General features: G+C 41.0%; 1 protein-coding gene across 4 annotated transcripts; it reads left to right on the top strand.

The window, feature by feature from the left end:
• The first annotated feature begins 167 nt into the window (after window positions 1–167).
• On the top strand, window positions 168–19306 carry LOC121953242 (RAS guanyl-releasing protein 1-like). Of its 4 annotated transcripts, none has more exons than XM_042500220.1 (17): window positions 168–353; window positions 915–1090; window positions 6377–6482; window positions 8370–8432; window positions 8521–8652; window positions 9317–9470; window positions 9645–9818; window positions 10656–10772; window positions 10852–11127; window positions 11511–11591; window positions 12912–13016; window positions 13183–13292; window positions 13784–13928; window positions 14047–14083; window positions 14490–14621; window positions 16967–17292; window positions 17396–19306. In XM_042500220.1, the coding sequence occupies exons 1-17, from the start codon at window positions 217–219 to the stop codon at window positions 17528–17530; spliced, it is 2406 nt and encodes an 801-aa protein (XP_042356154.1). In that variant the 5' UTR covers window positions 168–216; the 3' UTR covers window positions 17531–19306. The 4 variants fall into 4 exon arrangements, with proteins under 4 accessions (XP_042356154.1, XP_042356153.1, XP_042356155.1 ...); XM_042500219.1 differs by having other exon boundaries at window positions 843–1090; XM_042500221.1 differs by lacking the exon at window positions 9645–9818 and having other exon boundaries at window positions 843–1090.
• Window positions 19307–24767: the final 5461 nt, after the last annotated feature.

The raw sequence follows: 24767 nt of genomic DNA, 5'->3' as shown, positions 1-24767 counted from the left end.
AAAACAAAAAACCTGTTCCAGCTTGACTTTTGACGCAAGTAAGTAGTAACGTCTGATGGAGTGCACAGAGCCCACTCTGTGTGAGTGACAAGCCCGGCACCACGGCCGCCCACTCACAGCCGAGCTGGGTGACTCTTAATTGTGTAACGTTCATTGACGAGTCAGCACAATGCTGCTGAGACCGCGGAGGCGCACTGAGCCGAGCAGAGCGATGAAATGCTCCCATCGAGGAGAACACAGATGGACAGCCTAGTTCAGCCGCTCGTCGCCCAGTACCTCGCCATGGGATGCCAATCAAAAGAAAACAACCAAAACGAAAGTATAACGTCGGACGAAAAGGGAAAGGACGATGCGTAAGTCAGATAATATTTTCGCGGTTTTTACTGAAGAGTTTATGGTGTGTTTTGGGTTTTTTTTGGTGACAAGTATTCAACAGGAGGTTGATTATTTCACTTATCAGAGTTTTGTTTGTCAGTGACTGTTCTTTATATATATAAACAGGCGTGTCCTTATTTGTGCCTAAAACGGTGCGTAAAACTGCACCGATACCACCCAATTATTTTACGCACAGGCTCTTTAATGTGTTACTTTCCGAGCTGCTGCACCTTAACTGCATCAAATTCCTTCTTGTTTACTGGTCACTCAACAGTTTGAAGTGGATGTCCGCAATCAGCTGGTATTTCCCTAAGTTAAAGGAAGGAAATGAGAACAATGAACATTCCGGGGGGTGGGGGTTTCTTATAATCAAACAATGGCTCCAATTTCTTGTGTCGTTTCATGGGTAATAATCTGTGCTCTCATAAGATTATGGTTCTAAACACGTGTACTATACATCCTGGCAGGCAACCAGAGAGAGGCACAAGCCCTCCTGTCCCCTCCTCCCCTTCACTTTTGTTGTGTCGGTGTTTCTTAAGGAGAGTTACTCCAGGATGCGGCTCCAGGTCTAGAGTTTCTCCTCCAGGCCGCACTCACAGATTCCACAAACCCCACCCGGCCCAAACCGCCCCCAGTAAATCCATGATGTCCCTGGGTCCCCTCACCAAGGGGGGGAGCTGGGAGGAGATCATCCAGGCCTGTCTACAGTCCTTCGGTAAGTCCATGCTGACCTGCCTTGGCACTAGTTTTGAGTTTGCCTGAATGGAATACTACAGTGACGTGTAGCACAGGTGTTTGTGGTCTATGTGGATGTAACACTGACATGTTATTGATTGGAATTTTCTTTTGTTTAAGTTTGACTCATGCTTTTCTGCAGAACTTGTCTGTGTTATTGAGAAACAATACGATGATAAGCCTGAGTTTGCGTCAGATCATATGTTATCGTAGTTTTCCAGAAGCCTTTGTTTTTTTCCCACCACTTTCCTGGCATTTTACTGCAACCTTCCGACGAGTTTGGGCAGGCCTCTGCAGAAAAGGAGAGAGACGCTTTGCATTTGAAAGTGAATGAATTTTATGAATACAGCTGAATTTATTTTTGTTTAATGTATTATTTTATGTTTTGAAGATGAGATCAGTCATATTGATGCAAGCCGGCTTGATTTTTTTAGTGTGATTTGAAAATATTGAAGTTTGTTGATTGTGTTTATGAAACATTTCTGCAATTCTAAGCTGCACTGTATTTGTAGATTAACGTATCAATCTTTTACTGTATGCAAAGGATTAAGAGGGTTTTTTAAATGAAAAATGAACAGCAGTGATTGAGTAGGCAGTAGCTGGATCAATCAAGCAATGATCATTGGCTTCATCAAGTTGTCTGGAGTGCTCTCAGAGTTATGGTGATTGCGTCTCTGAAGAGACAAGCTTTCAAATTGCCGTTGCCTGGTTACACAAATGGAGCAAGAGCAGTGGAGAGGCGTTACAATGGGCTGCACATAAAATGACATCCCATAACCACATTTATCTGTGGAGAGGTGAAAATTGGGCAGTAATGACAGCTCATTTCAGATTCACGAAAGGAAACTGAATAAACCAGAAGAAGAAGAGTTAAGGAACCCTGTAGTATCACAGAGCGCTCTGGAGACTTGCTTTGAAAGGTAACGTCAGTGTCACTATGCAAAATGTGAGATCTACATGCTCAAGATGGTATCTCACAGAGTACAGCATGTCACAAGTGGGGTTTTCCTTGAACAGCTTCTGCTGATAAAATGGAACACAGTCCGGCTCCTCTTGGCCCACATCACAGGCGGACCCCTGAGGTCCACCTTTTCAAATATGAGAGTGCACGTAAGAGCTATTTGAAGGATTACCTGATGGCGGCTTCAAGCCTGGCTGAGCCGAAAGGTCAGCTCCCCTAACAGTGGTCCTCAGATGCTGAGCAGCCTTTGAAATGCATAGCGCTATGGGGTGTGGATCAATAGCCGTTGACATCATCACTGTCTCTACACCAAACTGCTCTGCACACTCCGAACATGCTCACGGTCATTCTAATTCAACCTAACCTATATTAACCTATATATATATTTTTTTTGTTTTTATTGGAGTTCCAATTACTGTCGTCAGATTTCTTTTTAATTAGATATAATTTATGAAATATGCAAGACATCAAACGAAATGATTCTTACAGTTTTCTATTGCTCTGACAGTTGTGTTTGTATCATTTGTATGTGATTTTCGTTTTAATACCCCAAATGATGTGAGAAGCAGGTGGCCCTCAGGAATTTTCACATTATCTAATACGACCCCCATTAAAAAAAAGTTTGGGCCCCCTTGATTTAGGCTATTTCAACAGTTTATCCATTACTTTAGGCCAGCAAATGTTACTACAACAGTTTATCCACGACTTCTAACTATTTTGGCTGTTTAATCCATTACTTTAGGCTTTTAATTTCAACTGTTTATTTCACAGATTTAAATAACACATAGCTGCCAAACCAAAGATGCTGCCTTTTTATTCCAGTGCAGTTGCTTGCCTGACGCATACATCCAAAAAGTTTTCTAGCTTCCCAGTTTACTTTCCACTGTATATGTGCAGTAGTGCTTTTCTCAGCAAAGATTCATAACTGGCCTTGTTTGTAGTTCGATGTTTCCCATCAACAGTCTTTAACAATGGCAGCCTATGGGAAAAATGCGTTTTGGGCTGCAAGGAAATGTCTGCTGCAATACTGCAAGTGGCCACTGGGAAAAGTTGGCTGCAGGGCTGAGCAGCTTTTCTAGCGGCCTGGTTTGTTAAGGCTGACTATCTTCACTGTTTAGTCATTACTTTACGATAACTAATGTTAACTGTTAATCCATTACTTTTAGCTCACTGTTCCATCCCTTAATCCACGTCTTATCCATTGTCTTAACTTCCTCAGCAGTTTATCCATTACTTTTAGCTATTTAGGTTGTTTTATCCTTTACATTTAGCTATCTATTTTAATGATTTAGTTATCTGTTTAACCTTCAATCTATAACCATTAGCTGCCTATTTTTAACATTTAACAACTGCTTTTAGTTCACGTCTTTGCTTTCTTGCTAACTAGTTTTCACACACTCTTTGTCAAGTTATTTCCAGGTTTTATAGCTGACTTGATATATTTGTTTTTGTTGTTTTTTAAATCAAATCGTGAATTCCAAAATTAGTCAACCTCCACAGTCTTTCAGTGTGCCCCTGGCAACTGCAGAAGTACTTTCTTGGGTAAAAGTACCCTTGCTGCTCTAAAGTGTAAATTCAAATATAGTCCATGAAGTTACAGTGAGTCCAGATTATTACAGAGATATTTGTTCAAACAACAGAAAGATAACCATCGTCCTGCATCTGACTTGGATTGCTCTAAAACAAAGAAACCATCCAGTCTGATAGGCTCTGTCATAACAAGGAAAAGCGACATGCAGGTTTGGAGTGGCTGATGATTGTCTAAGATAACCTTAAAAGTAGGCCAGGCGCTGTGTGCCCTCGTCTGTGTTTATCACCATACATTATCATACAGTTACAGTGTAGCGGGCGGCAGCTTTCCTAATTTTCCACTCAGGAACAGACGGTCCGGAGGGGATTTCCTCTTGCGATTAACCCTGCGTAGGGAGCGTTAGTGGTTGGAAAGTTGTGAAAAAAAGGATGGAGCAATTGTTTACCTGGTGGAGAGTCATGGCTTCCTGTTGTGCATTTGCCACAGATCTGACTTTGGCTGAATCACACCTGATTGTTACAAACGTGTGAACTAAATTGTGAGTCCAAGTTGATTATAAAGAATATTGCTGTATAAACATGTCTTAAATGCAATATAGCTTTACCACTCATTGTCTCACATTGTCTTTTGCTGTGTTATTGACTTGAGTGGTGAGGTAATTGATATTCACTGGGTTTTGCTGTGTGTTACAAACAGAAACACACCCAATGCAGGATATGAGGGCTGGATTAGTCAGCTGCGGCTGGAGTGGTGAGTTGCTTACAGATAACAAAGATTAGAAAACATGTTGCCATGGCGTCCGAGGTATTTCCAAGGTGATATGGTTTAAAAGCGGGTCCACAGACGCCTGATGTCCTTGATGGTGTCAAGATACTGGCAGAGCTTAAAGGGAAGCAATTCTCAGCCGGAGAAAGCACAAATGTTTCTTGTTCTTCAAATTTTGAGCACGACATGTTCATTCTCTGCAGATTGTGGGAGGAAGATGTAAACAGCCTAAGATGTCCCGTGATATATAAATAATGTTTTCAAAGGAGCAATAAAATGCTCTTCCTCTTTATGTCAACCACTAATCCACAGCACATAGCGGGTGTGAGGGGGGGGGGTTAAGGGGGGGGGGTTGGGGGGGGGGTGTTAAGTTTTTGCATAAAATAAGTGATGTGTTGCTTCACTTAAGTGAGCAGGAAAATGCTTTTCTGCAATTATAGGTCAGGCCTGATTTTGTGATCTTGTAATATTTTGTACACATGTGGGGTAATTTTTTAAAAAGTGGTTGACAAAGTTTCTCACCCTGTGGGTCTCGAGCTTTCAGCTGTAACATCAGACGACCAAGATAAGCAAAGGTGGTCTGGTCACAAAGGGAGGAAGTTAGATATATGCGAGGAAAAAGGAAGCGAAATAGGTAGTGAGACAAGCAAGCTGCAGAGGTTCACACAGTCAGAGGAAAAAGGCAAATCTTCAGAAATAGGATCTGTGTGGATAGTTTGATGAAGTGTGTTACAGTGTTTGCATCAGACGGTGCTTTCCTGGGTTAACAGAAATACTGTATCTATCTTATGGGTTTTACAGATGATACGTGGGGGTTATTTAGTGTTGAGGAGCCAGTTAAAGGAACAGTTATATCTGTCTTTACTTGTACTCAATCAAGTGTATAATTTAATTAAATGTAATTTATTTTGTAATTAAAGAAATATAATAACCAATGAAGCACTGCACGCATGGAGATGGGTTACTTTGCAAAGATTGGTCCATTAATCACAACAATTAATCTCCAAAATCAGCAATTAAAGGATAAAGCTGTTATATTCTAGATTTTTTTTATTGTCATATCCCACAAAAGTCCCAGACAATCAATCAGCTGATTAAACTATCAAATATTGACAGATACATCCTATTCTTCTGAGCTAAAGAACTCCATATTGTCTAAAGTCTACTGCTGCTGAGAATAATCAAAAGAGCAGCGAATGGGAATTGTTTAGTCTTTTCTAAAATGAAAGTATATATTTATGAATATTTTTTGAAAGATCGATAGATCAATAGATAGATACTGTAGATGGATGGATGGATGGATAATTTGTCCTCAAAGGTGCATACCAAGCACATACAGGTAAGACATACAAAGTGCAAAAATGGATACAGCACACCACATGAGTGCAATTCCATAACAAAAAGGGGGGTTACTTATCAAGAGCTCATATGGCGGATAATAGTTAAGTCAAAAAGTATTGAAAGATGACATACTCATGCTTGTTTGTTTGGGGGTTTTTTTAATGGTAGTTGTTGACAATGATTATGATTTTAGGGCTGTACCTGACTCAGAATTATGTCAGTCAGATCAGATTTGTTTTTTGCTGTTTGTGAGTTTGAACGGGGTTCATCAGGACTTTCAGTGTGACAGTAACATTCACGTAATATAGTTAAGAAGCTAACTGCGCTATCAGAAATGTGCAGCATTTTTGCTTAAACTACTCAGAGTTTTGGTATAAATTGAGTCCACTGTAAGATGGAGACTTCTTTAGTTCATTATCAGCAGCTCTTGAATTCCATTTAAACGAGCTGGCTCCGAAAGCAGAGCATTAAGAGCTGCAAAGTACAGTTAAACAAACATGTTATGTGTCAGACGCAGCGGATTGTAGTTTGATCAACATTAGTCGAGTCCACGTAAACAACGGAAACCTTGTGTCATCTCTGATGCAACTTTTTTTTTAAGGGGATGACATCTTGTCTGTATTTTCCTCCACAAGATTAAATTTAAATGTGTGCATTTTGTCTTGCAGACTCGGATGGTTGTGTGTGTGGGAGCAGCCACCTGTTGAACATCACCCTGACCATGCACTGTCTCCACATCTCCTCCAGTGATCTGCTGGACAAACTCACCACTCTATATCCTTAAACAGTCCAGCATAAGAAGACATGAGATGATTCAAACGATGCACTGGACAAATTTTGAGCAGCAACAAGGGATCAGATCAGTGACTCTGTTGCTGCTGCTACTGCTTCACTTTGGTTGTCAACAGCAACGGGCAATCAAGCTCATACTCGGCTTACGGTGCAGCCTGTAGCTGTCAGTGTAAAATGTGATCGGCAAGTGGCAGCTCATGTTTACTCCTGCTGTCAGCCACTGTAGACCTTTTACATCTATATCTGTCAATAACAGGGACTCAATTACCATTGTGTTTTTGCTCTCTTTCAAAATGTTTGATTCCGCCCCTTTCATTTTCTCCACTTCACACCTGAAAAAAGCATGTTTTTTTTTTTGTTTTTTCTCGTGACTTAAGTGAAGGGCCTGTAATCTCGGTTCCTATTCAGGAAACAGCAGTGGCGTCACAAAGCCTCTCAGAGGAGCCCCCTGGCCACGGTGAACAGCCTTGGGGGCTTCAGGTGTTAATTACCTCTGCCTTTCACATACAGGTCCTCTTCAACTATATATAAACACAGACCGTCTGTTGCTTAAAGAGGCCCCTGCTCACACGAACCCACGTCAGAGCATGTGACGCCGAATGCCCCTCTGCTATTTTTAACCCTCTCGTTCTGAGCCGAAGACCCGAAAGGATACATCAAATGAATTCAGTGAGTGGGTTAGGATCAGGGAAGAGACACAGGGGCCATTAACAGCCCTCATCACAGTCTGGCCTTGGGATTGCGTAGGCCGTTCTTCTGCTCCCATGACGCAATTAGCCTTTTCATGTGCATCACTTCAAGCTGATTTCTGCCAATTGAGAGCTAAAGTGTCACTCTATTTAAGAGCGTATAATAAGGAAAATGCTTTTGTGTGCCCTGTTTGTAAATAGATAGTTGTGTTTTTGTGGTCAGCGTGCAAAATTGAAGGCAAAGTGACCATATTAGTGATATATTTACGGGCTGATTTAAACATCTTTAGAGCCCAGGGACTAAACAATGCATCAACAGTTGGTCTAGAGCAGGGACCCTCAACTTGCTTTGCTTGGGGGCCAATTTTGAAAAATGTCAGGAGGCCAGGGGCCAGTTGCAGCAGCCACATACATGTTTCTTGGATTTTAGGACATTTCTTTGATTTTAGGACGTTTCTAGGATTGTAGGACATTTCTTGGATTTTTCTGCAATTTTAGAATGTTTCTAGGATTTTAGCACAATTCTTAAATTTTAAGACATTTCTAGGATTTTGAGATGTTTGTATGCTTCGGGACATTTCAAGGACTTTTGAACATTAAGAGCATAGGACCTCTGTCGGGAGAGTGAGGGGAGTCCTCCACTGGCAATTTTTTGATAAACAAGCTCTATTTTGATGCTATTTCATGCATTCTGGTTTTATGCACTTATTGTTAATTACAACAATAATCCCCCATATCTGGGTCTAGATTTTGCCCACAGGCCGTAAGTTGAGTATCATTTGTCTACAGTATATGAGGCAAGGATTGTGTGTTTCTCTTTGTACATTTTGTTATTCACTTACTTCTGTGTGCCAGAATGATTCACTCAGTGATGCTCATCAGAGTTTTGCTTCATGCAGTCGCCTCCTCCCACATTACCAAATGCCACTTCTGTTCGCCTTTTAGTTTAGTTGCTGTAGTTTTTATTAATGAGTTGTTTGTGCAAAAGAAACCTCGCAGCCGAATAACACATATGTTCATTATTTACTCTAAACATACCTGTCCTGACCATCAGCAGATTTACCAACATAGCTATTTTCACTCAAACAAGAGTGGTGTTAAGCCTTAACCTTCAGGCAATAAAACCACACTCAGGTTAATAATACCAAGTCAACATCAGCTCCTTAACCAATTCCCTTACATTTAAAACAGCGCTGGACAATGAGCAGCCAGCAGAGTGCCAGAGGATATGCTACCTCATCAGGTCAGTATAACACACTGACGCACTTTAAGAGTCTAACTTTAATCGTACCTTTCTGAGTCAGTCACATTGTATCGTCTCTGACTTCCAGGCATTGGATCCAGGAATTCTGGATGATGTTCCGGTTGCACCACAGCTTGTCAGACAGCCTGGACTCGTTCCGGGAGCTGATCAGAGAGCACGGACAGGAGCATCTTTGCTCTCTCCTAGAGACCAAATGGATGTAAGTGTTAATCTCTGACCAGCTGGCAACTGAGACATTGGGCCTTCACGACACTCAGTTGTTTATTCAGTCATGGAAAATACTGAAATCAGTCACGATCCAGAAAATAGACTTTGAAATGTGCTTCCAAAGCTTCAAAGTTAAATACATTTTTTACCTTTCACACTGTTTAAAATCACATTACGGATTGGGAAGATCTATGATATTTAACAGTGATAAAAAAAACAATCACATTTTTGGCAAGACAGTCACAGAATTTTTGTTTAAATTTAATCAGCGCTACCTCGTTTTACCTTCTGACAGGGCCTCCAAGGTGCCTTTTGTCTGGGGCCCCCAGAGTGTCTAGAAACGCTCTTATATGTGCCACACTTGTCAACTTGGCTACTTGAGCTGCAGCAAATAATTATTTCCATTAGCGGTTAATCTGCTCCATTTTTGTTATTTTCTCAATTAATCAATTGATCTTTTGGTCTACAAAATGTCAGAAAATATCTTAAAATGTCTTGTTTCATCCAATCAACAGCCCAAACCCAAAATTGCTGATTGATTTTCTGTCAATCGACCAGGCATATAAGCCCCTTTCAGATCCAACCTGAACAATTCATGTCACATGAAAAAGTCGTGAAGCCCCTTAATCGTGAACAATGTCTGATGTGCGTTTTAGAAATGAACGGGACTGGTCATGGAAGGCCAGCCAGAAGATAAAAGCTAACAGCAGTAAAAAGAGGAAGGTCTCTCTTCTTTTTGATCACCTGGAGCCCATTGAGCTGGCTGAGCATCTCACCTTCCTAGAGTTCAAGTCCTTCTGCAGGATATCAGTAAGTACACATGCTAAAAGACTTTTCGTGGGTATAAAGGTTATCTTTAGCACACTGATGATTTGTTGATTTTACATGCATCTCTGTGAAGTGAAAACCATTAGGTATTTCCTCCCCACAGCGCCCTGTAGTTTCCTTGCAGCGGTTTATGCTCGTCTCTCTGCTCTCTGCCAGTTTGTAGACTACCAGAATTACATTAGAAGCTGCTGCATGAAGGACATCCCCGCCATGGAGCGTTCCATCGCCCTGTGTAATGGTATCTCCCAGTGGGTTCAGCTGATGGTGCTGAGCAGGCCGACTGCTCAGCTGAGAGCTGAGGTTTTCACCAAGTTTATCCATGTGGCTCAGGTAGTGGTTTAATCAACCTCTCTCTACTACTCTTACACTTTCTGTTTATGGTTCAGAAAACAGAAAAATGGAACTCCATTTGATGCGTTTCCCTTTTGCTTTGATCCATGTCCTATTGTTCACACACCTTATCTAACTAATGACAGTCTATTGTCACAATCTGAACAGCACTATGGATGCTACATAATTGGCAGTTGCATAATGCATATTCACAGAGAGCTGGTAATGATTCTCAAGAGCTCTGCCGCAAGCTTTTAGTGTAACTAAAGATTTTACCAATAGAAAAATGTTAACTGAATGCAAGCTAATGGAGTCACCAAGTGGAACACACTCAGACAGCGAGGAGTTTGTGGAAGTGGAAAAAAGAGAAATGACTCGTGAGTGTGGTTGTTGATCAGACCTCCCTTGTTAAAACCACTCCAACGTGAAGCTGCACGCAGCCTGCTGAGAAGCGATGTGCTGGCTTCAGGGAGCCGTTAGGCAGGCTTGTACTCTGGAGGACCTCTTGCACTGTTACACTAATGCACCAGTCTGCTGCTGCTCACTGCTGTCAACCTCAAAACCCACGGGTGTGGAAACGAATTTCACACCATAATGCTCCAGTGACAGCACGAATTACAGAACTGAAAAGAGAGGGAAAAGCACTTCCAAAAAAGAGTGAGATATCAGAGCGCAGTAAGAAAAAGCCAACAATATAAGTGGCTTATGTAACTGCAGTGTTGTGGATTATATAACCAGGGCTACCTGGAACAAGTTTAATTGTGCGTGTTTATGTGTGCGCAAGGATGGACTGATATGTGTGTTTTTTTTGTGTGTGTGTGTGTGTGTGTCCACCAGAGTCTACATCTTATGCACAATTACAACACACTAATGGCGGTGGTGGGAGGGCTTTGTCACAGCTCCATATCCAGACTGAAGGACACCACCTCACATGTACCCAGCGAGGTCACCAAGGTAAATGACACCTACCACATGAGATCCAGCTCATACTAGAGCCAAAACAGCCTCAAAAATAATTCTTTTCACTTCGCAGGTACTGAACGAGATGACAGACCTGCTGTCCTCTTGCAGAAACTATGACAACTATAGACAAGCTTACCACAAGTGTACAGGTTTTAAAATCCCTATCCTGGGCGTCCACCTCAAAGATCTGATTTCGGTAAACGAGGCCATGTCAGACTACGTGGAGGACAACAAGGTGAATGTCCAGAAGCTCCAGGCGCTCTACAGCCACATTAATGAGCTGATCCAGCTCCAACAAATCCCTCCCAGGCTGGATGCTAACAAGGACCTGGTCCATCTGTTGACGGTAGTGCAACTTTGCATTTTCTCAATTGTTACGTAGCTTTATGTGATTCACCAGATTGTGTTGAACGCTAGCACAGATGCAAATGAGCGTGTTACAGCCTGTGGATTGTCCGCGCTTGTGTGGGTGTGATGAGAGTCTATGATCTCTGAGTGTGTGGGTGACGAACCGAGTGTGAATAAGAGTGAGTTCAGATTGTTGTATTGTTGTGCTATCTGTGTGTGGTGCTTTAATTGTACTTGAACGACAGAACGCCCATGAAGAGATAATAGTTACACTGTGACCTAATAAAACATGTTTTCAAGGAGAAAAATTTTGATATGCAGTGTGTTCTTACTCGTTCCGTTTACCTCGCATGTGCTGACGTGTTCTCTCCTTCCCGACAGCTGTCCTTGGACCTTTACTACACGGAGGATGAGATTTATGAACTGTCTTATGCAAGGGAACCCAAGAACTGCAAAGCACCTGTGAGTGATAGAAGCAGAAACATTTAAAGTTAACTGTTAAAGCTAACTGTTTGCAAGCCAAGAGTTAGATGAAAAGATTGGTGCCTCTTCCATGTTTGTATGTTAAGGGACTTTTCTTTATTTATGTGTAACTTTTTTATTTCAATTCATTTTTTAAAATTGTATCTTGACCCTCTACAATGCTACAAATATTTACTAGAGCCTCCCTGAGTTACTGGGCTTAAATGCATGGCACCACCATAAATAGGCCCTAACCGTATGTTTGTTTGTTTTTATCTTCCCACCAAATGTAGGTATGGGAGCCAATGCAGCAAACAAACAGTATACAATTAGGCCTGTAACTAAAACAAGCAGCAAAAATAATTTCAGTTTTTACAGTTTCTCACGATGATAAATGGTATGATTTTAAAAGAAAAAATGTATGTAAAACCCGGAATAGCTTTTGGGCTTTAGATGGTATTTAAAATACAAAATACAGCCATTTACAGTTGCATGTCCCGTTGTTGAGCCAAAAAAAAGCCTCTCACCAGTGCTAACAGAGTATTTGATATGCTTGCCCTGTTCTGCCGCTGACAGGCTCAGACTGTGTGTGTCTGACAACTTACGGAAAAGGACCGTAGAGAGGTTGCCCTTTTTGTTTAAAATGAAACAAACCCTAAATTGCCATCTGCCAGACTGTAATTAAATAAAGAGTGATATAAGCTTGTACAGGGCCATTTTTTTTTACATCTAAGTGTAAAATATTAAGGTTTATTTCAACCAGAGTTGGTGATTGTTGGAATAGTGGAAAGATGAACCAAGACTGCTTTTTTAGTCGACGATGAGGAAATGACTGTATATTTAAATGGAGTCTTGTGGGCTTGACTATAGCAATTTCAGGGCTGTTTTAGGTTAAACAAAAATGATCAGACTTATAATGTTGTTAGACATTTAGAATAACAATTTGAGCCTGTCATTGGAAAAAAATGAGAAGCCAGCAGGGATTATAATGCAGCCACTACTGGCTGCATCAGTCTTGCACAATACTGAACTAATTTATGCTTTTTTTTTTTTATCTGATTACTCAGATGCAAAATCATGGCAATATAGAGTCCAGGTTGAAGAATAACACAGTTAGCCTTAAAATCTGCATGAAAGGGATGTTGAAATACATAAATGTCCTTCCAAGCATTACTCAGCTTTTTAAAACAGAATAATTTGCCAGTTCTACTTCTGAAGGCTGTTCATAAATTTGGTGTCACCAAATTGCTCAGATAAAATTTCACAAGCCTATCTTATCTTCTCAGCCTTGTTTTTAATGACTAATAAATTTTCTATCAGCCAGCCACCCCCTCTAGACCTCCAGTGGTTGTGGACTGGGCATCAGGAGTGGCTCCCAAACCCGACCCCCGAACCATCAGCAAACATGTGCAGAGGATGGTGGATGTAAGCGCTTCCTTTTTCGAGTGTAGCGTCTCCGTCATGCTGTTATATAACCATAATCACTTGCTGCAACTATTCTTCTGGATGCTGCCATTTTGACAGCCTGTTCTTGCAGCTATTGTGCACAAATAGTCAAGCAACAATGGTGTTTGCCTCTTGTCTTTCACAGTCCGTGTTTAAGAACTACGATCACGACGAGAACGGCTTCATTTCTCAAGAGGAATTTGAGAAAATTGCTGCTAGCTTTCCGTTTTCCTTCTGTGTCATGGACAAAGAGAAGTGAGTTTGTTTGACAGGTCACACATACATACATACATACACACACACACACACACTCTGAGCTCATGTGTGACTTTAGAGGAGAGGAAGAAAAGGTGATATTTGTAGTTATGAGCGTAGCAACAGGAAACATAAAATAGGTGCAGAACTAACCATAAACCCTGCTCCTTAATATTCACTGTTTTATTTCTCTTGCAAGTGCATTGGTTGCTCTATCATGCTCACAAACCACAGAGGAGCATGTGATTCCTTATTTAGACCTAAACTTGAAAACCACCATAGCTGATAGTACTGCTTTGACATTACACAATGCCAAAGTGGTATAGTGTTTACCCACGTGGCAGATGAGGGTGCAGACAAATAAATCAGGTCAGACATTAAAGTTAAGATCTAAAAAAGTCTGTAAAAGTGTTATTTTCCATATACACTGCTCATTAACAGCTCTATTTCCTTTTTTAAAGTTTTACTGTATGTGTGTTGTGGTGATCCAGGGAAGGCCTCATCAGCAGAGAGGAGATCACAGCCTATTTTATGCGGGCCAGTGTCATCTGCTCCAAACTGGGTCTTGGTTTTGTCCATAACTTCCAGGAGACTACTTACATGAAACCCACCTTCTGTGACAACTGCTCAGGATTCGTAAGTCCTCACATGAGCTCAGTGTATGATAAGATGTCATTTTATTGCTCATTCTCCAACAATATGTTTTCAGTTTCAGCAGTGTGAAAACAGTTTTTCTCCACATTCTACTTCACAGCTGTGGGGTGTCATCAAGCAAGGCTACAGGTGCAAAGGTGATTATTGCACTCTTTGTTGTGCACTTTTAGCACATCGTTCTTTGGCCACAAGTCAGTCAGTATCATGGTTAAAAATGAGGAGAGGTACACACGCACACAGTGTCTTGTGTGGAGCAGGTAAAGTGAAGCTATGTTAAGACGGCGTTGTGTGGTTTTCTGTGTTGCACACAGTTAGCTGAAACTTGCAGCACATGAAAAAAAAGAGACTCTGCAGCCAGAACCACAGTTTTCCCCCCTCCCCCATGCCTCAAAGATCTGAGAACTATTTGTTTGCCTGACGATAGGCATGCAAAGGTATAAGAGTTGCATTTGCAGAAGATTGTGTTCAAAGAGAAGTCAGTTTGTGGATGTCTGACTAGTTCCTGTTGTGACATGTTGCTGTGCATTCTTTCGGTTTGCTTAGACTGCGGGATGAACTGCCACAAGCTGTGCAAGGACCAGGTGGCGTTTGAGTGCAAGAAGAACACCAAAGTGACCAACGCCATTGACAGTCCGACACCGAGCTCTACGCCCGTCACCATGGGCACCTCAGAGGGTGGGTTCGGGTGATGGGGTTTCCATACCAGCGTAAATATTCTCACTGATGCCAACACAGTATAATTCGTCACACAGTCAAAACAAACACATAACATGCATGTGACGAGGCAGCAATCAGTGAGTCCCCATAACATGTGCCATCTGGTGGCACACATTTTAAGGCACATGTTCTTCATCTAATGCTGGCCTCACACAAAATGATTCATTTCACTCTTGCAGACGTCTTGACATGCAGACAAAATCAAACATGTTCAATGTTATCACAAAACCCTAGCTCATGCAAATACTGCAGTTCAATGACATGAACATGGTCAACAACCAATAGCTGTGCTCTCTGCTGCACCAAACAGGAAGCAGCAAACTGGGTAGACAGTAAACATGGAGAGGATGCCAGGGAGTCACAGAAAATGAACAAGTCTTGTTTATCTTGTACTGTGGAAAAGGAGGAGAAATTTCAGAGTTGTGGAGTGAACAGGAGTCGCTGTTTAACTCTTGAAACCTGAGCAAACTGGCTTGATTATTTCAAAAACATGGGAAGAAAGCAATGAGCCACTTAACAAGAAGTGGCCCGAAAATTAGCAGGAAATTAGACAAAAAGTTACAAGAAAATTGACTGAAAATCAGCAAAAGAAACAACTAAAAAGCAAATGACCTTAAAAAAGTGCTCAACGTAAAATAAAATAATTTTTCAAATATATATTATAATATATAAGAGTTATAAATAGTTTCCTGGACATTTCCATTTTTTGTTCAGTTATTAATAATAATCTCCTAAATCTCCCCATTTTTGAGACAATTTCTCCCTTTTACAGATTTTTTTGCAGTTTGCTGGACATTTTTTGTTAAGTTGCTCATTGACCTATTCCCATGTTTTGAAAAGAGATGAAACCAATTATCCCAGCATCTATAGGTTTAAATGCTTGTGGAAGGCACACAGCACATCAAAACTGATATCAATACAGGTTCTAAAGGGTTAACCCGGTGTGTGTCTGATCCATCAACAGGAACATATTTAAGTGAGAAATCTTAAGTTTTGAAAAAGTTCGTCTGTTATTCCTGTGGTCTCCTCCCATTAAAATAGCACAGCTAACCAAAGAAGGCTGGTAGCAAGTTGAGGCGACAAAATCCAGTTTGCACGCCAATACTGTTTATTTTTATGGGTTATATTAATGCCAAATTTACAAGAATGCTGTTGACATAGGGCTGCTTTTATCTTGTGTTTCTAGAATTGCGTGTTTTTGCAGACACATATGGAAGTCCTAATATGTCATATTTCTTAAAGGGAGTTTGGTGTAATATTTTTCACCAGGAGCAGGATGGGAAATAATCTCAAAAAGAATCTAGATGTGATCTTGCAAATGTCGACCCTGCAAGATCCACACGCTTTGCAAATTGTTTTATTGAGCATCTAAGAACTCACATTGTCTTAAGATGTGTGAGCATGTCAGACTTTGCAGTCTTTTGGAGATGTTCAGGTGTATAAGCAGCATTATTTCCTGTAAGCGCTGCCTGCAGCACTATACAGAGAACAAAGTCAAAATGCACTCTAGTTTGGAGCAGCTTAAAGAGAAGTCTAGAGCAAAGGGTCTGATGTCAGGGTGATTTCCCTCCAGCTGTCATTAGGAACCGTTTCACTTACAGTAAAACTTAAACTACCCACCTGTCATGAGAAAGAGGCTATATTCAGCACAGACAAACTTTCGATTTTACTTAGTATGAATAGACACAGCGAGAAACATGTTAAAAACACGGGGGCTATATTAACACATCCCCTCTTCAAATGAGTCTGCGTGACGTGCTGTTTTATCACATGGTTTATTTGGCTTGTTTTTCAGTACATACTGATTTGAGTCATTTTTTTTTATCTTACTTTCCTTTAACACTTTCAAACTTGAGCAAGATGGCTTGATTTCTTTCAAAAACATGCAGGGTGATGAGCAGCTTAACAAGAAATGGTTAGAAATGACCAAAAAAAGTGCTAAAAACAAATAAATAAATAATTTAATACATTTTCCCAATTTTTCTGTAACATAGTTGCAATAAATAGATGATTACCTCATCACCTTTTACTATTTTTTTGCAGTCTGCAGGACATATTATGTTTTTTCCCAGTGTTTTTGAAGTAATCAGACCACTTTTCGCAAGTTTCAGAGGTTTGAATGCTAATAAAAGGCATCTGAATGCAGCACAAGAAAACTGACATTGATTCAGGTGTCAAAGGGTTAAGACACATTTGTGATAAAAATTTGAAATTGTGGAGAAGGTTAAGTACATCATGATTAAGAATCTGCATTTTTCATTCGTCTCATTTGAAATAATCACTAACAATGCACCACTCTCCAGGTTCAGAAGAATGTCCTTTCCCCTACCCGCCCAATGACAGCAAAGACTGGAGCCCAGAATCCCCGGTCACCTCCTATTTGAGGCCTCGGACGGTCCACAGTGGCACCCAGACGGAGGGACCTCAACATTCCCCTGCTACCCCTGAAGCCATTGGCCCCCAGCCCTCTCTGCTGGTCCCAGCAGCACCCACGCTCACCTCGTGCCCCAGCCCGGTGCCCCAGAGGAAACAGCGACACTGTGCCAAGTGGGAAAACAGAGCGTCTATTGCACAAAAACCTAAAGAGCCAGAGGAGGAGAGCAAACCCACCTATGACTCTCTGGAATCAGTAAGTGTCGGGACCAAGTGTAATTTTTCTTCCTGATAAATGCACAGTACTTGAATGCACCACAGTAACTGTACTTCATACAAATGTCCTCTCTCCTTCCCAGGACAACCAGAGGCTCCAGAAATCCAATGAGACACTACGCAGGAAGCTGAAGGAGACAGAGCGGGAGGTGGAGATACTAAAGACACTCCTCAAGAGGCACGCTCTCCACCCTGTGGAGGAGGACTCCTCCTCATAGACACATACTTACACTGGATCTCCTCTAGGGAGGCTGGTGCTGCCACCCTATGGCAGCATGTTTAAATATGGATCCAGTGTTTCAGTTATTGGTTGTAACAGTGCGAGTATTCCCCCAGTTTAACAGGGCCCAGGTATTCGGCATCACATTGTATAAAGTGGACGGTGCACATAGCCAGTCAAGGTTAAAGGGAAACTTGTATATTTTTCAATCTGGAGCCTATTTTCTCACTTTTTTCTAAGTGACTGACAGAGACAACATTTTTAGTAAGTGAGAGAGAAAGCTGCAGTTACAGCGGGAAAGCAACTGTGCACTTTCAATATGTGACCAAAAAAGTGCTATTATTATTTTGGGTGTCATGGATAGGATGCTACAGAGAAGTGAAACCGTTTGCTTGCCTTTTGCTGAACTGTTTGTTATAGTGACCGAGTCTTACAGAAGAAGAATTCTCATTCTGAAATCTTGCAAGAGGTAACTTATGCAGGAAAACAATGATGGAAAAGTTAGTGAGAGTTAGAGAGAGGAGCTCGAGAGAGAAGAATTTGTACAGAAAATACACCTTTGTGTTATCTTTTTATTTTCAGTGTTATGGTTGAATATTTAGCTGATTTTGACAATGTAGAAAAGTCTGCAGGATGTCAGAATGAGACTTGGTGGCACACGATAACAAACACACCTGATTAGCGAAAGGTAAGGAAAGACTTTTCATTTCTCATAGCATCTTCCTGAGAATGGATAACATCCATCCTGTCAAAATCAAGCACTTTTAGCAGCTGTAAATTGACGGTGCACAGTTGTCCATAGGGATTATGTTGCAGCCTGTTTCATCAATGCCAACAGTGGTCTTTCACAATTAGTTTCAAACACTGTTGTCTCCAGATAGAAAACACAGGAAAATAGGTTCGAGGGTCAAAATTACCGAACTTAAAGGAAATGTGTGAATTTTGTTGAAACCAGCTACAACCAGTTACATAGTAAAGACAATACAGTGGAAACACTGTAGTGTTGTATTTAAAGAAGTCTGAAGTGAGCAGAAGGAGCCTCTTTACTGTACTGTACATTTAACAGAAGGATGAAAATCAAGCTTTACTCGCTTTTTAGTGAACCACTGAGAGTGGTTGGAGTTTCCTGTCTTAAAGAGGTATATACACATAAAAGCATACTGAATGAAGGCGTGCAGTATTTTAAATCGATCATTGATCATTTCTTGATCAATAATGATAAAAGATATTTATGTTAAACATAAAATAGAAATCAGAGGAAACAAAAAGTGTATTCACAGGTGAATCATTATTATTATTATTATTATTATTATTATTAAAAAAAGAGGGCCAAGTGATTATAGCAGCAGAAGGAAAGTTGGAGGCCTCAGATGTACAGTACTGTCATTGCTCTGCATCATTGTCCCTGTTTATATGAGTGCACACAATGTTGTCAGTGCTTCTGTTAATATTTATTGTCTCAAACACTAAACAGTTCATAAAGAGAGGGACAGAAATGGACATTTTGTACAGCGTACTGGTACTTTCAGTGAATTATTTATGCCGGTTTGTGTTGGAATCATATTGATACTTTTTATTTTCATTGTGCAGTCATGTCATGTTGTGTCGTTGTTGTGTTGTAGCAGTGTTGTACTGTGGGTCAAGATACATGTGTTTGTAACGTGTGTAATGTACTGTAAATACAAAGTATACGCAGTGCCATCTTCATTAAGTCATCCTTTCTCTCAGTATTGTTCTCTTATTGTTATAATAAATACTGGATTCTGTATACAAATCACTGCTTGTGTTACTCGGTTTGAACACCGGGGGTCACTAAAGCCTCATAATATTTCTTCAGCTCTTTGTTAACGATTATTGACATACGTTTTCAGACTCTTTGGGACTTGTACTGTAAATGTTGCACTCCAATTAGCTTTCTTTGTGTTTGCCTCGAGCAGACTCTAGGATCATTATCTTTCCTCTCTCAACATTAAAAAATATCTTGTAAGTTTAAAGATGAGGAGAGCAGAATTTCACATTTAAAAAAGTTCAAATTTGTTTATATCTATGAAACAATGGATTTGTAAGACAAACTTTTAAAGACAAACTGTCACACTGTTGTCTGGAAAGTGCCAATCTGCTGCGTCCCTTGGGCTTTACCGTTCGTAATGAGTCCAGCTTCGCACACATAATGTTGGCGTGTAGATAATGAGAGGGCAACTGTCTGCTGTTGGATAAGCAAAGACTCAAACCAAGCACCTTCTCCTTCAGCTTTCTTTAAGCACACGGCAGGTGATTTTACACTGCTGCTGTGTTTCAGCGTGTGCATTTTCATCATGATTAAAAAAAAAAAACATTTGACTCAAATTATATTGTGCTTCTTTATTTCTTGCAGCTATAATGACTTGTTGCCTTGCATCGACTTGGCAGTGAGCAGAGACCCAGTGAAAAAGGCTCGTCTCTGAGGCATAGCAGCGGCTTCCGAGCCCAGCCTCGGTGACAGCTAATTTACTTCTATTTGAATGTGACACCCCGCTGCAAGGGAGTAACACCCCAAGTCTACCAGGCTGTGTGCACGCTAATGCTGAATAATTTCCAATATCATGGCTGGCTGAGAGAAAGTGACAGAGAGACCGTGTGTTAAACTCGAGGGACCAGCCCCAGCTGCTTTTTTCCCCCCATTGGGACTGTTGCTTGGAAGATAAAAAATACCCTGACATGTTAAAGAAGTCATCATAAAGATAAATATATCAATCTAAAATTCATTCACAAACCCCAACAAAGATTAGAATTAATTGTGGTGCATTTAAGCCTGACGGAGATTACAAGACATATGTGGGCAAACTGATTTGCCGCGCAGCTCTCCATACAATGAAAGCAAACTATGACACTTCAAAAGTCTGTCTCATTACAGTGTGCAGACAGAGATGATTTATCACCCAGACATCAGTGTACTTGGGGGAATTGGGCCATTGTGAGATACCCATAAGTTAACTAAATCTGCTAAGTCTAATGAACACACTCCGAAACTAATTAGGGAAGGATGTGGAACATCCCATTACCGCCCCCTGATAGCAGGGTGTGGGACACGGGGAAACGCAATGAGAACACATTTAACACACGCTCGTTTCAAACACACAAGGAAGAGCCAGCACCACAATGCCTGTAGGATATACAGCAACGCCGCAGCCGAAACTCCACTAATTCCCTTGATTATTAAACTGAGTTCATTAAGTTCTAATGATGTCCAAAGGACCCTTGTGGGGGAGCACGGAGAAACTCGAGGTGGAAGGGAAGAGAGAAAGGGTTTTGTGGAAATTTTCCGGAGGATGCTTGAAAGCTGTGTGAAGCCATGGTGAAATTTTTAATTAACCTTGATGATAGCGGAGGAGTGCAACAAGAGAAGGGCTGTAGAGGAGTTTGCCAAGAGAAACATCATCGCTCAGCTGCGTCCCTTTTTGGCCTCTAACGATCTTGTCGTATTTTCTTCATAATACAGACTAAATCCACTTATTAGCTGCTGGTAAATGCAAAATAGAGAGAGAGGAGGCGATGCCTGAAGCTGATACAAGCGTAATGAATTTGTGGGCAACATTGCTGACTATGGAAGCACCCACAAAGAAACATCAGCTGACATTTCTGGCTGTGAAATTCATCAGAATAAAGCTGCAAACACACATAAAGCAATCTAAAGGCCCTGAATTGTATATCCTGTAAATTTCTAAAGAAGAGGCTTTGCAGTATTGCTCTCACTGGCTACCCAAACAATGCAACTCCTCTTCTTGTAGTAATGGCTCCCCATTGGGTTTAGCACACATATATTTTGGCTGGATACGAAGAAGCATATTTAATAACGCTCACAAAAACACATCCCTTATTTAGGGCGTTTTCTGTATGCTGCCAGTGTTAGACGGTTTGTTCCTGTGACTTGTCAGTCACACTTATAATAACATACGCATCACCGGAAAGGATACAGCTCAGAGTTACATGTTGTTTAGGTAATGTGAGATTTATGTTAAAACGCAATTCACAAGTGCAGCTGCCAGGAGGATTAATGATTGATTTTCACTCTCTGTTATTGCTCCTCAAGGTGTACTTTGGTGGAAAGTGATGGCGGAACAAACAGAAAAAGCAGCTCCAAATGCTGCGAATGCTCATTTTGTACATTTGAAGAGTAGACTGTTAGAATATCTTGTTTTATGTTTTATGTGATATTAAGCCAAGAAGTGAAGCTGCCAAATTACATTGTGGCATTTGATGTAAAGTACTCACTCATGCCAAGAACTGAAGGCTATATGTAGCAGAGCAAATGCTGCAAAACCAGACTGCAGAAGAGGAAGACTTATTGATGAGAAAAGGAAGCGGGCGGGTGAGAAAAAGAAGAAGAAACATAGAAAAGAGACGAGAGACGAACAGATGCTGCAGTGCTCGAGCAGCCTTCGACAATCAGCCGAACCCTCTGAAACAACACATTGCCAAGATCAAGGAGAGAGAAGCAAAGCATTGCAGCAAAGGAGCAGATATAAAGCGAGGAGGGGAGGAAGTTGTAGGAGGAGAGTGAGTTAACCCCCGGTGAGAACTCCTGATGAAGGTGAGTACCACAGAGCAAATCAAGCACTCGTCTGAGCCGTCTGTATGTGAACCCTCTAAACTCAACATCTCCTTCTGTTTCCACCGAGCAGTGGGACACACTCAGACTCCTCCAGCTGCCTAATAGGACCCACAGTCTGCTTCTCACAACAAGAAAATATGTGCCGTATAGAAATCAGTGAAATAACAATATGGCATCATGTTATGTTGGACAGCTTATTTTCAACACTTGTGTTTGTCTGTTTGGCAAAGTACATTTTAACACTTTTTTAATATAATATAATTCACTAGAAGTAACATTCGCACAGATCTTCATAAAATAAAAGTATGTAAGGTCACTATCTATTGGTGAAGTATGGGGCTGGGTAACGATATGCAATACCTCTTTGACCAAAATAACCTGGTACCAAGTAGTTTCCAAAACACTCCAGTCAAACAATATGTTCGATCATTTTTGCTTCTTATCCCAGTCTGTCCCCGCTCCCTGTCAGATCAGATCAACTTTCTGTTACTGCCATTTCCATATACCGCTCTCTTCTAGGTACAGTTCAACGTCTGTCTGCTTAGCACAAGCTAACAGCAGCAGCGGCTAATATCCAACACCGAGCTGTAAGGAATCACCGAATATGATGTCAAATAACGAAGCACATCTGATGTTCCAGCAACTCATTTGGAGGTAACTGGGTGCACTTTGGCCAAACTCCAGAAATGGTCCATCTCATTGCCACTTAGCACAACCTGGTGCATTTAAACTGGTAATAATTATGAAACTAGAAACCCGAATCATCAAACCATGGTTTGACTCAATGCAGCCAAAAGTACCAATGAAAAAGTCCTCCAACGAACTCAGTGCAACTACTTCGTATCTCCATAGGTGCCACCAAAAAGAACAAAACTGAGATTAGAACTTTAAAACCAGTGGAGCTCAAATGCCTTAAATTATTTGATCTCTGACCTAAACAGCTCAAATGCAATTTTTTACCTCTAGTAAGTACAAGTAAGAACTGTAGAAAATATCATAGACAATGAAAAAAAAAACCTCAATAGGACTCATCCTCTGGGGAGCATGATGTCTGTACAAAATTTCTTGGAAATCCATCCAGTGGTTGTTGAGATATTGTTAGTCAGAGCCAAAATGGTGGACTGAGCAACCGGCATTGCTAAAACCTCGTCCATGTGTCTTTTGTGACTTCACATTGCAATAAATAGATAGATTTTCTCTTTCACTTATTGCTGAGTCATACCAGGTACAATAAAACAAAGAACATTACCTTGAAATTAATTTTTCTTCTCATATTCATCTTGTTCTGGCGGGGCTTTGTTTTTTCCTAGACCTCTGCAGCTCCTGCTTCATTTACATACACCGGCCTGCACACAGTATATTTGCACAATGTATCTCCAAACACTCATAGTTTGCTCCAGTATGAGTGTACCAGCAAGAGCAGATTCATTGTGGGATTTCATAGAAGTAGACAGAAAATATAAACTGTGGGGACAAATGTAATAACCACAGCAATGTTTTTTACATTAATACATCCCGCACAATGTGAATGCACATAAAATGAATCATCTGCAATAACTGCTGCATGTCCACTGAATGTGCCCCTATAAAAAGTGAAAATACAAATTAGATGTTACACTATATTACTAGAAAAAGACACACTGGCAGCGAGCTGTGTATCATTTTCTGTTATATCTCCCTGATGGATTCAATCTTTTATTAGGCCCTAGTTTAGAGAGGGCCAATATTTCTAGGGTTTTGATTTAACATTCGACCCAGGAACATGACTGAGCTTGTGATATTCACTCCAGCGCATGGTGCGTCAACACTGTAATCAAATAAAATCGTGCTCAAAATTTCAGGGCTTTTGAAACACAATCACTGTGCTCGAGTTGTGATAATTTGTTAAATGGAGCTTCAGTTTGCCTCAGAAGTGCGTCCATGTATAATGTGTTCTTTTCAGCGATGACAGAGAGTGTGAGACTGTCCATTTACTCCCACCCATCAGTCTCACACCTCTCCATCATGGCTGGATGAAATAGCTGCAGGGTTTTAATGAAGGCCAGCAGGCTGTTTAAGAGTCTGCTGTTGGTCCTCCACACTCTGTTGCGTTCGCCAATGACCCTGGACGTAAGGACATGTCCACGTGTCCAGCACAGTCTACCTAAAATGCCTGGAGGCTGGTACAGTGACATATGTACTTGGCGCATTCATAACGACAAGAAACCATTGATATCACTTACTGCACAGCAGCGATACATCACTTAAAGGTCAGAAGTAGAGATGGATCATTCCTTCCCCATGTCGACTCTATACTATTCTCTTTGAAGGTCAGATCTCCAGGCGAAAAAGTGGAAAACAGAAGCTGTGCAGTCACTGCATGATGGAAAAAAAACTGATTGGAATCCGGCACCGCTTCTATTAAGAACCAGCTGCTTTGATTTTATTGCTGATTTGGACCGACAGCAAATTAAATTCTTACAATGAGGTACAAGAGCGAAACATTCTTCTACTTACAACTACTTACTGTCCAGGAGATCACAGGGGACTTGTATCTTGTATAAACCAGTTGAACGAATCCTCCCACATTTGTTTGCTTTCTTGACAAGAGTTAGATAAAGAACAACTCTCATTTTTAAGGTTTTTTTGTAGCCATTTTTGTGCT

The sequence above is a fragment of the Plectropomus leopardus genome, chromosome 14 (assembly GCF_008729295.1).
Source record: "Plectropomus leopardus isolate mb chromosome 14, YSFRI_Pleo_2.0, whole genome shotgun sequence".
Classification (NCBI taxonomy): Eukaryota; Metazoa; Chordata; class Actinopteri; order Perciformes; family Serranidae; genus Plectropomus; species Plectropomus leopardus.
This window is presented reverse-complemented; position numbering and strand designations above follow the sequence as displayed.

Bases quoted from the DNA above. Each gene is read 5' to 3' on its own strand.
- LOC121953242 (XM_042500219.1), top strand. From the start codon at position 217: ATGCTCCCATCGAGGAGAACACAGATGGACAGCCTAGTTCAGCCGCTC. The intron at 13,929-14,046 runs GTAAGTCCTCAC...TCTACTTCACAG, and splicing joins GTGACAACTGCTCAGGATTC to CTGTGGGGTGTCATCAAGCA. The intron at 17,293-17,395 runs GTAAGTGTCGGG...TCTCCTTCCCAG, and splicing joins CCTATGACTCTCTGGAATCA to GACAACCAGAGGCTCCAGAA.